Raw genomic sequence first — 15129 nt, forward strand, 5'->3', positions numbered from 1 at the left:
CAGACAAATCTGACCATCAGCACTGGTCTCTCCCCACTTGCTGACTTCAGATGCAGCTCGAGACCTGCTTCCTGCTCCCCTGCCAGGGCTTCCCCACCGGTGTGGACTGTAGCCCTCAAACAGTGAGAGAGAACACACCCTTCCTCCCGCTGCCTGTGCTCGGCTCCTGGTCAGAGCCAAGGGAATAGGAAGTCATACGATCACGTTTGCCTTCTCCAAACTCCTGATTGCCTCCAGATGGAAGCCAGGACTCGGGAAGTACAGTGAAGGGACACACAGCAAATGGAGCAGGGGCAAACCTTGATCAGCCAGAGCTGGACACACAGCGCTTCATAGCTTGGAAAGTGTGGTGTTGCTTTACAATCTCCCCAGTGAGGCAGCATGTGTGCAGGAAGCTGTGGCCAGCAGGGACAGCCACCATTCCTCCCAGAGCTGTGTGGAAGACAAAGCTGCCCTTGGCCTCCCTACTTACCTGTGCTGATAAATGTCCACAAGGTGCATCAGCATTTTAAAGATGTTCTCGACATCCTAAGACAGTGAAGAGAAGGGAGGATGTAATCTTGACGTGGCTGTGTTTGTGGAGATTGAGCCAAGAAAAGAAAGGCCTCTGGACACACAGAGCACTGATTGATTCCAAACAGCTACTCTTCCGCCTCACATTAGTAAAGTCACAATACAAAATTGCCCAGCTTGCTGTTTTCTGAGCATGCCGGTGTGTGTGTGTGTGTGTGTGTGCACACGTGTGTAGTAGACTGTGTTTACTCAGAAGCCATCCATTTGCTTCTGAGACAACATCTCTCCTTAGCTTCGAAATCACCAGTTAAGTAGCTGGATAGTAAGCAAGGATCTGCCCCCTGTAAGTGCAGGCCACAGTGTGCTGGGAGTCAGTGTGGCTCCATTCATTCAGATCCTCAAGCTTGTGTGGCAGGCAGGCACTTTACCAAATGGACCGTCACCCAGCCCGATAGACCCATGCTCTATGTGTATCTCAGGTCACACCCACCCTGCCTTAGAGTTCCACCAAGCACAGCTGTTGAAAGAAATTAAGATAGAAGTTGAAAAAGCTATTGATAAACTCAGGCAAACCAACCTTTGCCCACAGGGAACATCACCACACCTAGCAGAACCAATGTCATTACATCTGACTAAATCTACACGCCACCCCCACCTCACCCCTCTCGTGTGTGTGTGTGTGTGTGTGTGTGTGTGTGTGTGTGTGTGTGTGTGTGTATTTTCACTCCTCACTCACTCACCTCTCTTTCCTTAGGCTTGTGGTGCTAAGGATGAGATTCGGGCTTTTGCTCTACCACTGAGTGCTCCCCGCCCTGTGGCAGTTAACCTGTTCTTCCTAAGCCAGCACTTGCTAACCTGTCCCCACAACACACCTCCATGTTCTGGTTTGAGATCTTCCCTAGCCCTGGAAGACGGTATGAAATCCCTTGCAAACAGTCCAGGACCCGCGCGGGCACATCACTCAGGTAGTCTGTGGAGTTCTCCAAGTAGGAAGATAAGCTTTCAAGAGGGACCACGCTGAGCCAGGAGCGGAAGAGGTACTCATCCACGCGCAGCAGGGCCATCTTACTCTGCATGAACTGGAGGGCCTGGCTCCTGGGGAAAGGCAACACACGGCACGGTGAGACGGCAGCAGTCAGGACAGCAGGCTCTGATCTGAAGGGTTGCAATGCTTCATGGGAAACAAGTGTCAAGGTACCCCTGAAGACTGGATGATTCCCTCCAGACCATGAGGGGCTCTCTGCTTCATCCTGTACCATATCAGGGGCAGAACTGGATGGAGCAGCAAGCTTTGTGTGGATTCAGTTGGCAGAAACTGAGACCCAAGAGCCCAGGGTGACTGCTCATCCCTGTCGCTGTGGTCAGCCTGCATCAGGCTCCAATCCAACAACTGTCTTGGTTCTTAGCCCCACACCACCACCACTGGATGTCACCACACACTGTAAGGTGGTCATGGTCCTGACCCCTGTACACGTTTCTACCCAAGACTCCACCAAAGCCACCACCCCAGAGGCCAAGGTTCACCATGATGCGCCACAACACAACATGCTGCTGTTATTCCTAAAGTTCTGGGAAAGACAGCAGCCACCTCCTCTGGCTGAAGCAGACAGTACCCTGGGCATCTTGGCAGGGGATGTGGGACTTCCTCCATAATGCTACTCTCCAATGTGCCGCAGCTGGCCACCTCCCACACAGAGTACAGACGATGTTTGTCACTCTCTGAGCTACACCCATCCCTGACCAGGGGTCTGCAAGGCTAAGTGGAGTTAACAGTTGACTGTGCTCAGGATCACTTGAGGTCTTACCTTCTGTTTTATCAAATAACCTATACTCAGTAACTTATGGAAATTGGAAGCTGAAAATAAGGATCCAAGTGCAAGCAGCCGGCAGCAGTGATGGTGCTTCCTAACAGGCCGGGGGAGATGTTGTAAAAATACACTTTTTCTTCTAAGTTCTACTTAGTGTCACAGGCTTCTCAAAAACTTCAAATTCTACCCCCACTGCCATAAACTTACCATATGATATATGAAATTAATGCACGCATGCATGTGCATGCTCGTCAAAGAAAAAAGTATAGATTTGATACCTTGAATCTAATTTTCCTATGGAACTCTTTTTGTTTGATTGTTATGTTGTTTTTCAAGACAGGGTTTCTCTGCATGTCTCTGGCTGTCCTGGTACGCACTCTGTATTCAAGGGTGGCCTCGCCCCCAGAGATCCACCTGCCTCTGCTTCTGCTTCTGCTTCTGCCTCTGGCCCCTGGCCCCTGGCCCCTGGCCCCTGGCCTCTGGCCTCTGCCTCTGGCCTCTGGCCTCTGGCCCCTGGCCCCTGACCCCTGGCCCTTGGCCTCTGCCCCTGGCCTCTGGCCTCTGGCCTCTGGCCTCTGCCTCCCAAGTGCTAGGAGTGAAGGCTTCAGCAGGTCCTAAAGCACACAAAGCACCCGTGTTGTCATTGGCACTGAAATGTACGCCACCCCCAGCTCCGGGCTGCTGACAGTCAAATTGTTCTTCGTAACTATGCTGATGGTGAAGGACCCTTGTTCCTGCTGTCCTCGGGGGGGTGGGAACAGGGTCAGTGCATGTGCAGCCTGGGGATCTGGGATTGGTGTCAGAGGTGCAGCTCTTCAGCTTACCTAGTGGGTGCTTTGTCCCGAAACTCTGAGAAGGAGATTCCTTCAAGGCCTGCCCAGGTGTCCTCGGGCTGGCTCTTGGAGTTCTTCTTGGGTGGAGACTTCTGCATGCAGGCGTGCAGGAGAGGTAAGATGCCCAGCCAACGGTCACACCTCTCGTCTATGCACCTGAGGCATAGGTTTGTCAAGTATATACGCCATCTAGAAGGGAATGAAGGAGTCGGTGAGGGGAGGATGGGCCCAGTGGTGTATGACCACCACCTACAGAGCCCAAGGTACACTGTGCATGACTGGACAGGGTCCACACCAGGACATGGTTCTGTCATAAGAAAGACAGGGTATTCCAGCCCCACTCCTAAAGCAACCCTCAACGAATCCCCAGAGCAGATTCCTACCAGAGTCCTCACCTACACTGCACAGCTGAGGGAATGTCTAAAACACAGGAAGCCAAGCAAGGGCTGCCCAGGGAAGGCCGTCTGATGTGACTTTCAAGTCTTATCAAACCAGCCTCAAGGGATGCTGTGAAAGCCCAAGCCGGGGTCACTGTGCTCAAGGGGGGGGGGGTCACCTCCAAATGTGCTGTTAACAAGCTTCCTAGTCCGAGTGGCCCAGGGAGAGCCCAGGAAACACATCCCAGCTTCCGTAGACGCTGAGACGCCCAGGCAAGCACTGAGAATTCATCTTGTACTCTATGTTCCCCTGACTGAGATGCCTAGACTGGCTTCAAATTCATGGGCTCAAAGGATTCCCTCACCTCAGCCTGCCAGGTATCTGGGACTACAGACATGCAACATGCACTACCCAAAGCTCCATGACGCCCAACTCACACCCAAAGCCCAGCACTCAGCAAGCTTAGGGCAGACATCTCTTGAGTCTGAGCAGCCTGGGCTACTTACAAAAAAAAAAAAAAAGTAATGATACTGGGGCTGGAGAGAAGGCTCCACAGCTAAGAGCACTATTTCTCTTGCAGAGGATCTGGGGCTCACAGCTGTCTGTAACCATTTCCAGGAGATCCAACACCTTTTTCCAGCCACTGTGGGCACCAGGCATACACACGGTGTGCAAATGTACATGCAGTTGAATCACCCAGACACATAAGATAAGAAATAAATAGGAGCCGGGCACGCCTTTGATCCCAGAACCTGGGAGGCAGAGGCAGGCAGATTTCTGGGTTCGAGGCCAGCCTGGTCTACAGAGTGAGTTCCAGGACAGTCAGGGCTATACAGAGAAACCCTATCTCAAAAAAAAAAAAAAAAAAAGAAATAGGAAATACCTTTGACAAATGCGGAGGACAGGGCTCAGGTCGCCGTGGAGGGCTTCTGGTGAGCCAGCACTCGGAATGAGGAGATAGCACAGCGCGTCCAAGTCCTTTCTGGGTACAGTAAATCCAGCTGCTTCCACCATGAAAAGGATGCTCAGGCCCAACGTCAGCTTACTCCTCACAGGGCAGTTGGCAGGCAGAGACTCCCCACTCTTTCCTTCCAGGAATGGATCCATCTGCTTTTTCACGTGTTCCCACAGGTTCATCCAAATCTGGTCCCAGGAGGGAAGGACGTGTGAGCATGCAGGGCACACTCAGAGGTGGGGTGACTGTGCCAGGGACAGAGACACTAGAGCAGGGAGCACGCCCAGGAGCACTTGCCTCTCCCCTTCTACACCACTGAAGCACACAGGTGCTCAGTCCCAGGCCTGCAGCTCGGGAATGTGTGGAGGTGGTATCCTAGAGACAGCCACACCAAAGCATAGGAAAGGTGTAAAGAGGAGCCTGCCCTTTCTGAGAGATCAGGACAAATCCTGGAGGCAGTGCACAGAGGAAATCCCTGAGGAGGAGGGCAGAAGGTCCTCCTGCCCCAATCTGTACTCGGCCCACTCAGTGCAGGGGTCAACTAGCCTCTAGTTGGTCAAGGGACACTGTCTACTCCAGAGCTGCTGGTACCAGTGGGGAGTGGGTACCTCTTTCTCCTCATATTGCAGACTTGTCCATTTCCTTGCACGGCCATCATGAATCATGGGCTCTCGGACCACCAAGTAAAACTGCTGGAATTGAGTCATGAAACTCTGCAGGTTGATGTCACTCCAGGGCTGAAGCACGCTGAAGATACGGTCAAGCATGACCACAGCAGCCTGCTTCTTCCCTTTCACCAGTTCCTTTCTTGTGCTATCGAGGATGCGGTTCTTGGCTTGCTGGAGCAACCCAGTGGACCTCATGCAGATTATGTCATCATACTGATGCCAGTCTGAGGGGACAGAAGGATGGGTGTTGGGGTTGGCCTGGTGCTGCTAAATGCATTCAAGTGCTAAATTCTGAACTAATAGATGTGGTTGCCCCAAGAGGGAATTGGGGCACATCAGCTTTTGCTATGTAAACCTTCCTTCCCAAATTAATTGGTCAATAAAAAGTTAAAGCCTGCTGGGCGGTGGTGGTGCATGCCTTTAATCCCAGCACTTGGGAGGCAGAGGCAGGTGGATTTCTGAGTTTGAGGCCAGCCTGGTCTACAGAGTGAGTTCCAGGACAGCCAGGGCTACACAGAGAACAGAGAAACCCTGTCTGGAAAAACCAAAAAAAAAAAAGTTAAAGCCTGTGATTGAGCAGTAGAGAGAGGTGATCAGACTTCCTAGGAGGGAGATAGGAACTCTGGAAAGAAGAAAGAAGAAGGGCTTTGTCACTGGGAGATGAGGAGCTATGGGCCTGGAGGGTATGGCTAGCCGCCTAGCTTGGATGGGGCTAGGTGTCAGGTTGACTTATCTGACCTAGCTGAGTGTCTGCCCAGGTAAGGCCTCAGCTCTGAAATATTAAAAGGTCTGTGTGGCTATTTGGGGAACTAGCCAGTTAAGGAATAACTACAGCAGTATTAACTCCCAGCTTTAATTAATACATACAGAATATTTCATTCATTTTACATGAGTGAGCTCTAAATCCCTGAAACCTGGCCTCCCCTAGAAGGCAGAGTGTAAGAGAACAACAACTAGAGGCAGGACGAAGGGAAAACCCACGTGATGCGCTCACGATCAGCTAGCACAGGCATGTACCTGTGCAGCGCAAAGTCAGCAGTGGGAACCCTGGGCTGGGCTGGGCATGGAGCTCACTGGTAGAGTGGCTGCTTTAGCACATAAAAGCCCCAGATCGCCTGCACCATATACACACGGGAGGAAAGAAAGAAGCGCACCAGCAATGCCGGTGATCTTTGACTAAACGGCCAAGGCCAATCTTAAAAAAAATAAAGGCAAGGGCGCTTGCTGGCTGCTCTAGCAGAGGACTGTGGTTCGGCTCCCAGCACCCACGTGATGGCTCACAACAGCCTGCATTGTCCAGTTCTGGGGGATCTGATGCCCTCTTCTGGCTTCTGGGCACACATGTGATACAGATATACATACATGTACACGTTGGAGCCAGACCGACCCCAACCCAAGACTTTCTCAGAGGCCCCAATGAAAGGACAAAGGGAAGTTTAGTTTTGTGTCCTTGTCCAGAAGTGGGCATGGCAGAGCCAGTCCAGGGCTGAGCCAGTGGTGCCAGAGAGGTTTCAGGGGACCCAAGTCTTCAAACGGCTGTGTCTGAGGAATACTGTGTTCTCTGTGCCATCATCGTCTGACTTGGCTCTCTGCTAACCTTGGCCATGTCCCCCCCCTGTAATATATAAGCACTCACAGATGTGCGCACGCACACACACACACACACACACACACACACAAAATAAAAAATTAATCTGTCTTTCAAAAAATAAAAAAAAAAGAAACAAAAATTTAAAGATCAGCCTGGGTAACATAGTCAAATCTTGTCTTTAAAACAAAAAATATGGGAGGGCTGGATGGATGGCTCAGCTGTTAAGAGCACCGACTGCAACCCTTCCCAGCAACCATATGGTGCCTCACAGCCATCTGTAATGGGATCCCATGCCCTCTCCTAGTGTCTGAAAATAGCTACAGTTACTCATATAAAATAAATACATAGATCTTAAAAAAACATTTTTTTTAAATTATGGGATCTGTGGAGATAACTCAGTTGATAAAGGTCCCTGATGTCACTCCTAATAAATTGTCCTCTGACCTCCACAAGCATGGCCTGGCTTCTTGTGGTATAAACACACATACACAGAAACACACACACAAATAAACGTGATAAAATATTTTTAAAGTTATTTAAAATGCTGAGACCCTGAGTTCCATTGTCAGTACTGAGAAAAAGCAAAGGCTACACTGAGTAAAGCCACAGGCTGGTGAAGAGGCTCAGCAGGGACTCCACCTGTCTCCCCTGACCTCCCCCAACACACACACACAAAAACACACATGCGTGCACGCGAGCACACACACACACACACTCCACACCAAGTACTGCTTCATCACCTCAAACAATGAACTGAGTAGAAAATAACTCAAGACTCTGGCCTCTGACAGAAGGAGAAGAAAGGGATTTAGCACATGGCTGGGCGATTCCTCAAGGGTTCTGTGGCCCATGGAAGGAGGACAGACACATGGGTGTGAGGCTGAAGAGGCGTGGGCAGAAGAACACAGGGACCTTCTGAAAACCCCAGCAAAATGGAAGCGGCATAAAGACGGAGAAGCACCACATGGGAGTGAAAGGAAGTGACAAAAGACTCTTGGCCCTTCTCTGAAAGGGCACCTTCAACGCCACCTTCTGTCAGTTCTGGAAGAGTCAGATCACTGCCCCTCCTGCCCCACCCTTGGTCCCAGCCAGCGCTCCACAGAGCTCCTCCTATCAGGAGCCCTTTCCCTGCTTTCTTCACACGGGGGTGGGGTGGGGTGGGTGGGGTGGGGGGGTAAGTCAAACCAGCTTGCAAAGGCAACTTTACTCATCAAAGAGACAGAGGTGGGGCCAGGGCCAAGCAGAGGACCCAAATCCTGACTTCTGCTCCCCACGCAGCCAGGGAGTTGACCGGCTCAGGGTTCTCAGACAGCTTACCTCCATTGCCCAAGGAGGTAGAGACGACTCGCAGACAACGATTCACGTGTTCTCCTTTCTTCTGTGCCTGTTCATAGATGAACTCATATTCCACAGGATCCTTGCCACCACGGTGAATGACATACTTATAAGGGATGGGTTTGTCCAGGCTCTGTCTGGGAATGTCCATTTTGCCCTCGATGAGAGACCCCAGGTCATGCAGGTCTCTGTGGAGGAACATAATATAGCAATTTACCAGAGAACACGTCATGGAAGCCCAGCCCCAAGGCTATAGTATTTTTAAGGGCATTTCCAGCCAGAACCCAAAAAGAAATGCATGCTGGAGAAGGAAACTGAAACACTCATTTTCAAACCGGGCAATGGTGGTTCACACCTCTAATCTCAGCACTCATGAGGCAGATGCAGGCTGGCCTCAATGAGTCTGAGGCCAACCTGGTCTACAGAGTGAGTTCCAGGACAGCTACATAGAAAAACACTGTCTCAAAAATTTAAAAAAGAAACACTTATTTTCCACCAATCTTGGTGGTCCACACCTCTGATCTCAAACTCAGGAGGCTGATGAGGCAGGAGGATTATTGTGAGTTCCAGGCCAACCAGGGCAGAAGAATGAGACCGTATTTCAAATAAGCAAACCAAAACAAAAGAAAAAGAAGAAAGCGAAGAAAGCAAAGGAAGAGTGGAGTACACACAACGTTTGTCACATGACTACTGACAGATGCCCTGTGAGGGTCAGCGGCAGCTCCAAGCCCTAGATACTCACTGGGTGCAGTACATCTCACAAGCATCAGTCCAGCTTTTCTGCCCAAGTCCTTCTCCGCCTCTGACATACACTTTGTGCTCCTCCGGATTGAATCCAAAGTGACGGGAGACAATAGCGTGGAAGTACACAGTGACTGTATCCCGTGGGTTAAACGCACTGGGAAGAACAAGATGAAAACACTGGCTGCCAGGGTGCATGCACACATGCAGGCAGGCATACACACACACATACATGTGCACAAATGCAGGCACGCACACACACATGTGCACACACAGCATCGTAATTTCTCTGCTGTGGGTCAACACGCCTAAGTACATTTGCCAGCCATTCAGGCTCAGACACACTGACACAGCAAGCCACTGCTTCTCCCAGCTAGAAAGGAGGCACCACCCAGCCCCAGCATGCTAGGGACAGTGGGGGTGGAGTGGGCTAGGACAGCCGTGTGACTTGGGACTGGTGTCCCAGGAGGGCACTGACAGGAGATGCAGGCTGGGTGGGACAGGAGCTGCACGAAGCTGGCAGAACCACAACACAGGCACATTGCATCCTACCTTGTAGGCTCTGGTGCAGCAGCCTGCTGGGGTGCAGCCGCCTGCTGGGTTTTCACAGCTGCTGCAAAGTTTCTGCCCTCTCCTGGCTTCCTCTGATCTTCTGGCTGGGTGTTGCCACCTTCATTACTTTTCCTAACAGGGGTGGCCAACTTGCCTTTGAGTTTAGTTTCCTGGAACAAGCAATTAAGTCCCAGTGCTTAAGACAATATGTGTCTCACATCCGCCAGGGCCCATCCATGCTCAGAACCTGTCAGGGCCTTCTGATGTACTTACCATGACACACAGGAACCCCCCTCTCTTCAACCTTGTCCACAGCCCATCTATCCCTCATCTCTAAGAACAGGCCCACCACATCCTACCTTAGGACCTTGGTCCGTGCCATTCCCTGTTAGGGCACTTTCCAGGGTCTATGGCTCAACCCTCACTTCTGGTTCCTGCTCCCACAGTACCTCCCCAGGTCTCACCCAGCCACCCAAGCCGAGGGAGCTACCTCCTCACAGGACACCAACCAGCATACCCCCAGGACCCTCCCAGGACTGGTCCCATGTCTCCTCAGAGAACTTCTTCCTTCCTGCTTCTCTCTAGCATGGGAGCTCCATGGAGACAGGCTCTGCCTTGCACATGACATCCTCATAAACACTGGACTGTCATGACAGGTTGAGGAAGCCATGCTGACACAAGACGCAAGAGGAGCCCTGCGAGGTGGACACCTCCTTACTGGACACCTCCTAGCAAGCCAAGCCTCTACCTGGTCTCCATCCTTGGAGGCTACAGGGCTCACAGGCGAGGGTTTCTGTTTCCGAACATCCTCTCCTGTTTCTTTCCCAACTGTCTTCACCGGACTGGCCGCAGCATCAATTGGCTGGAAGAAACAGAAACCATCCAAGCCTTGAGTCATGGTGTCAATGATACAAAATGCTCTGGCTCTGGCTTCAGTAGGCACCAGCTATAGGGAAGTAACTGAGGGGGGAGCCCTGTCCTACCCTGTCCAAGGAGCAAGTCCCAGGGAGTGTGGAGACATTGGACCCACAAAACACAGACCATCCCCGTACCCCATCCCCTGCTGCCATGTTCCAGTCTGTTTCACACTCACCGGCACTTTCTTCTCTTGTCCAGATGTCTCCCCCTTAGACTCAGGTAATGGAGCCTTCTGGGAAGCATCAGTCATCTTAGGGTGGCCTTTGAAGGCAGAAAGGGCTGGGCCCCCATCTAGGGGCAGGCCCTTGTCCACTGAGGGCTTAGAGGTATTGAGGTCCTTCACTTCTGCAAGGTCACTGGGAGCAAGGTTGCTCTGAGCATGGGTGCGTTCTGCAGCCTGACCCCGGCTGCCCTCAGTGTGCACGAAGCCGTCCTCCATTGGTATATTCTCTGTGTCCACGGGATGCCCAGGCTGGCTGGCCGCACCACCCTGGTGGGCTTGGTTCTGGGACAAGGCTGAGTTGTGAGATCCAGGACTCGGAGGCATGTCCAGACTCCAGAGGCCAGAGGACGGTGCCTCTGAGGAGGAAATGGTGCCCTGTTTCTTCCTCCTCCTCTTCTCCTTTTTACTCTAAACAGAGATATTTGTTTACTCCTTAGAGTCTCCGTGACCCCGGCACTCCTCTCCAGGCTCCTGTACAAACCCTCAAGCAGGCAGAGCTGGCTGTCCAGCACGCCTTAGACCTACCCCATCCGCAGCTTCTTTTTATCACTTTTGTATCTATGGCAGTTTGGCCTGCATGTATGTCTGTACCCGAGGAAGTGGTGACCCTCCACACGGGTGCTGGGAATCAAGCCCGGGTCCTCTGCAAGAACAGTGCTCTTAACCACTGAGCCGACCTCTTTCGCTTGGGCAGAGTAGAACTGAACGAAGGGAGAGGATGGCAGAGCTGAGGAGACGTCAGGAGGCGGGGCCACCTTGCCAGAGCCTGTCTCACTCAGACTCACTCCTCATGGGACACACCTGGGGCCCCCTGTGGACATTCGCAGGCTTCCCAAACACGACACCCATGCACTACATGGCACAAAATGGCAGTGAACCAAAAGGAGGGTTGCGGTGGTTTGAATATGGTTGGCCCGGGGAGTGGCACTATTAGGAGGTGTGGCCTTGTTAGAGTAGGTATGTCACTTTGGGCGTGGCCTCGTAACCACGTGGGAGCCAGTCTTCAGATGAAGATGTAGAACTCCCAGCTCCTCCAGCCCCCATGCATGCCTGGATACTGCCATGTTCCTGCCTTGATGATAATGGACTGAACCTCTGAACCTGTGAACCAGACCCAGTTAAATGTTGTCCTTATAAGAGTCACCTTGGTTAAAGCAAATCCTAAGACAAGGGTGAAAAGCAGGTATTCCCTGGCTCGCTGAGTGACTTACCCTCACTCCCAGGCAAGGCTTCCCATCTTAGGAACTTGGCCGAAGCCTAGGAGCAGGTTGTCAAAACCCCAGGGTGGCTGATGGAGTCCCTATATCAAGTGCCTCAGGATGCCCTGAACCCCATCAGTGTGTGACAAGGCCATAGACAAACAGCTGTGGCTGGGCTCTGAGCTATACTATCTGGGAAAAAGAGACAAAGACTTGGTGTGCATCTGCTCCTGTGGTGAGGCCCAAGTGAGCCTGCCAGCAGGCTCCACAGGCACCTTACAGAGTGAGTTGTTGGCCTAAGGACCAGCAGCCAGGGCTGTGTGCCAGAAAACAGAAATAGACCTGAGATGTAGCACATCAGTAATGTTTAACTGAACGAAGAAACCAACACAGGAGGCCCTGGGTTCAGTCCCCGGGACCGTATGACCCGGGTATAGTGCCGTGTGCCTGTTATCCCAGCAGTTACAACACTTGGGAGTTAGAGACAGGGGGATTACAAGTTCAGAGTCATTCCCAGGTCCACAGTCAGTTTGGGGAGAAAGGATTTTCAGAAAATAAATTTAAGGGAGAAAGAAGTGAGAACCAGTCTGCTGACACCCACATTCTCTTTGCCCCTTGACCGACTGTCAAGTCCTGAGTCCCCGCTCCTCTTCACCCTACTTTGCCTACCTCCCACCATGTCTGAATCAGACCTTCCCTGCTTGGGTCCTGCTGGCCCCAGATGCTACTGGGACCATTTGTGGAGACGCACTCAACTCCAGATCCTCCATCTCAAGGTTGGCTCAGGGACATAAGAGTAGGAGCCAGGTAGGGAGGGTCTTTGGGCCAAGCTAGAATTGCGCTGTGCAGGATGAGCAGGACGGACATCAGGAAGACAAAGCCTGCCCTTGACTGCCTAACAGACAAGATCGTGTTGCCGCTTCTCTTTTTCCACGCAGCCCTGAACCCCTGTCTCTGCTCTGGCACCTTCACCTCAGCATTTCCTTTGAGCAAACTGACACCACCTGAGCCTTGTTCTGGCCTGGACTCCTGGCAGAGCCTCAGGGCATAAGGCCTTCTGAGATTGGTCTCCCCATTTGTGCAGAGGCCGGATCCTGTAAGATGAGCCCTGGTGCCGGGCGTGGTGGCGCACGCCTTTAATCCCAGCACTCAGGAGGCAGAGGCAGGCGGATTTCTGAGTTCGAGGCCAGCCTGGTCTACAAAGTGAGTGCCAGGACAGCCAGGGCTACACAGAGAAACCCTGTCTCGAAAAACCAAAAAAAAAAAAAAAAAAGATGAGCTCTGGTAATGGAGTGATCACTGAAGAGAAGGTGTCTGCAAGTTCGTTAACTGTCACCTAGTGGTATCCCTAGGACAAATGTTAGCCCTGAGGCAGATGGGTACAGAGAGCAGATGATGGTTGATCACCTGCCCACAGAGCAGGCCACAGACCTTCCCTAGGCACCAATTGTAGACTCTTGTGTCTTAAGAGGAGGAGAGGACACCATGCTATATATCAGCCCTACCCAAATCTCAAGTTTGAGTCAGAACAGAGTGACAGCTCCCCAATCCCACATGTCCCTGGTCTCAGCCATGTGATGCAGGGGAACACAGCTCTGCTCCCGCTCTGGAATGAGCCCTCATGGGTCACGAGCTTACGGAAGGAACACCAGTTCCTACTGCACGGCCTGGTGCTCCATCATGGGTCAGGTTCCCAACCCAATCATAGTTCATTAGGTCTGAAGGAAGCTGTTTTGTTCTGTAGAGGGCACCAGAGGCAATCTCTCACTCCCTAAGCAGAGCATGATGGGTACGTGGCTGTGGACTTGGGGGCTAAACATAGATATTGGAAGGCTAAGAGGCAGGCAACACTAGGAAATTGGAGCAGAGAGAGCCATGGAGGGACCCTTCGTCCCAGCTCCTGATCAAGCCCCACCAAAGGACTCAGCAGTGACACGGAGCAGATTCCCTTTAGCCAGTTCTAGCCGGCTGCCCAGTGGTTTGCAACCAAAAGGTCTCCAGTGTCTCAAACAATCAAATGTCACATTGGGTTTCTCTCCTGCTTACCTACGTCACTGTTCTGCCACGATGACACAAACACAAACACATGGTACGGGAAGCCCCTTGTGCACCTGGTCCCTGACCTTCAGACACCTTAGATTAGAACTGCCCCCTCCCAATCCAAGCCCAAGCTAGGACCCTGCCTGGTCAAAACTCCTCAGTCACAAGCCGAGTCCACACTGCCACACCCAGCGATGGCTCAGCTCACCAGCCTTCTTCCCTCCTATTAGGGGCAGGCACGTGGAATGCGGCAATGACACTTGGTAGCTAGCACACAGACTAGGATGGGGGTGACTGTGTTCTCAAGCTACCTGCTCAGTGTCCATGACCTCACACCCGGCTGTCTCCTCCTTCTTCCTCTTGCTGGGAGGGCACTGAGCACCTTCGGGACCACCAGCTGTGTCCTCTGAAGCATCTACAAAAACCTCTGGGTCCACTTCCTGTTGAGATATGACAACCTTCACACAAGGCAGGGTTATTCCCTGTTCCGCTCCTGCAAAACCTCCATCTTGGTGAAGGTCTAGTCGTAGCCACCTCCTTACAAGGAATGAGCCACCTCCCCAGCACCTTTGAGAGTCCATGGCCAATGGCAGGAGGTATAGGGACACTGATGGGCAAGTACTCCAATGTCTAGTGCAAGCGATACAACTTCACACCAAGCAGCTTAGCTAGTTAGGCTCATCAGCACAACGCACCTGGCCACCACTAAGGCTTCTTCTTCCCTTCCTGCAAGACACACAAACCCACTAGCCTGAGTGGAAGCAAAAAATCAGCCAAGAATTCCCCGCTAGTCACCACAGAAAAGCCAGGACGGAAGCAGGCCAACTCTTACCACCCACTGGCTCCACCAGCCAGGAAGATCCCTTGACCCCCATCACGAGCCCATCAATGGGACTGGGGTGGGGCTGCTGAGTGGCTCCCAAGCTTGGCTTCTGAGGCCATCTCTCCTGATGGCCACCTCAACACACAACACACAGTGCTGAAGCATCACGCTGCCATTACAGCCACTCTATGAAATGCACTGGCATTTCATGAAGGACCACACGGTGGTTGTCAGAACACACACAAAGGACCCCACAAGCCAATCACCAGACAGTCCATTAACATTCACATTTCCAACCCAGCCCATGCATATTTAGACATTTTTGTTAGTACTAGTACTTCTTGAAAGGTTTGTTTTTAATTATGTGTGTAATGAGTGCGGGTCACCCCAGAGGCCACAAGAGGGCGACAGATCCCATGGAGCTGGAATTACAGGTGTGAGCTGCCTCATGTAGGTGCTGGGTTCTCTGCAAGAACAGCAAGGACTAAGCAGATGCGCTTCTCCAGCCCTCTCCCTCCATTTTACAATGACCAGTTCCGCCCAGAGTGTTGT

At 52.1% G+C, this 15129-nt stretch overlaps 1 protein-coding gene across 6 annotated transcripts in view; it reads right to left on the bottom strand.

Annotated features, from left to right (window-relative positions):
- Rnf213 (ring finger protein 213) overlaps window positions 1–15129 on the bottom strand; it is a 103881-nt gene that overhangs the window by 74586 nt on the left and 14166 nt on the right. For 4 of the 6 annotated variants that reach the window (XM_029483690.2, XM_029483687.2, XM_029483686.2 and 1 more), the window contains exons 4-14: window positions 14066–14194; window positions 10468–10923; window positions 10123–10236; window positions 9375–9544; window positions 8824–8979; window positions 8064–8269; window positions 5096–5379; window positions 4416–4675; window positions 3146–3343; window positions 1386–1608; window positions 473–528 (exon numbers count right to left, since the gene is read on the bottom strand). In XM_029483690.2, the coding sequence (XP_029339550.1) occupies window positions 473–528; window positions 1386–1608; window positions 3146–3343; window positions 4416–4675; window positions 5096–5379; window positions 8064–8269; window positions 8824–8979; window positions 9375–9544; window positions 10123–10236; window positions 10468–10923; window positions 14066–14194 (2252 nt within the window). The remainder of the gene's footprint in view (window positions 1–472; window positions 529–1385; window positions 1609–3145; window positions 3344–4415; window positions 4676–5095; window positions 5380–8063; window positions 8270–8823; window positions 8980–9374; window positions 9545–10122; window positions 10237–10467; window positions 10924–14065; window positions 14195–15129) is intronic. The other 2 variants (XM_021176343.3, XM_029483689.2) reach the window with 1 other exon arrangement.

Source organism: Mus caroli, unplaced genomic scaffold (genome assembly GCF_978045245.1).
Source record: "Mus caroli unplaced genomic scaffold, Mus_caroli_1 scaffold_13, whole genome shotgun sequence".
Lineage (NCBI taxonomy): Eukaryota > Metazoa > Chordata > Mammalia > Rodentia > Muridae > Mus > Mus caroli.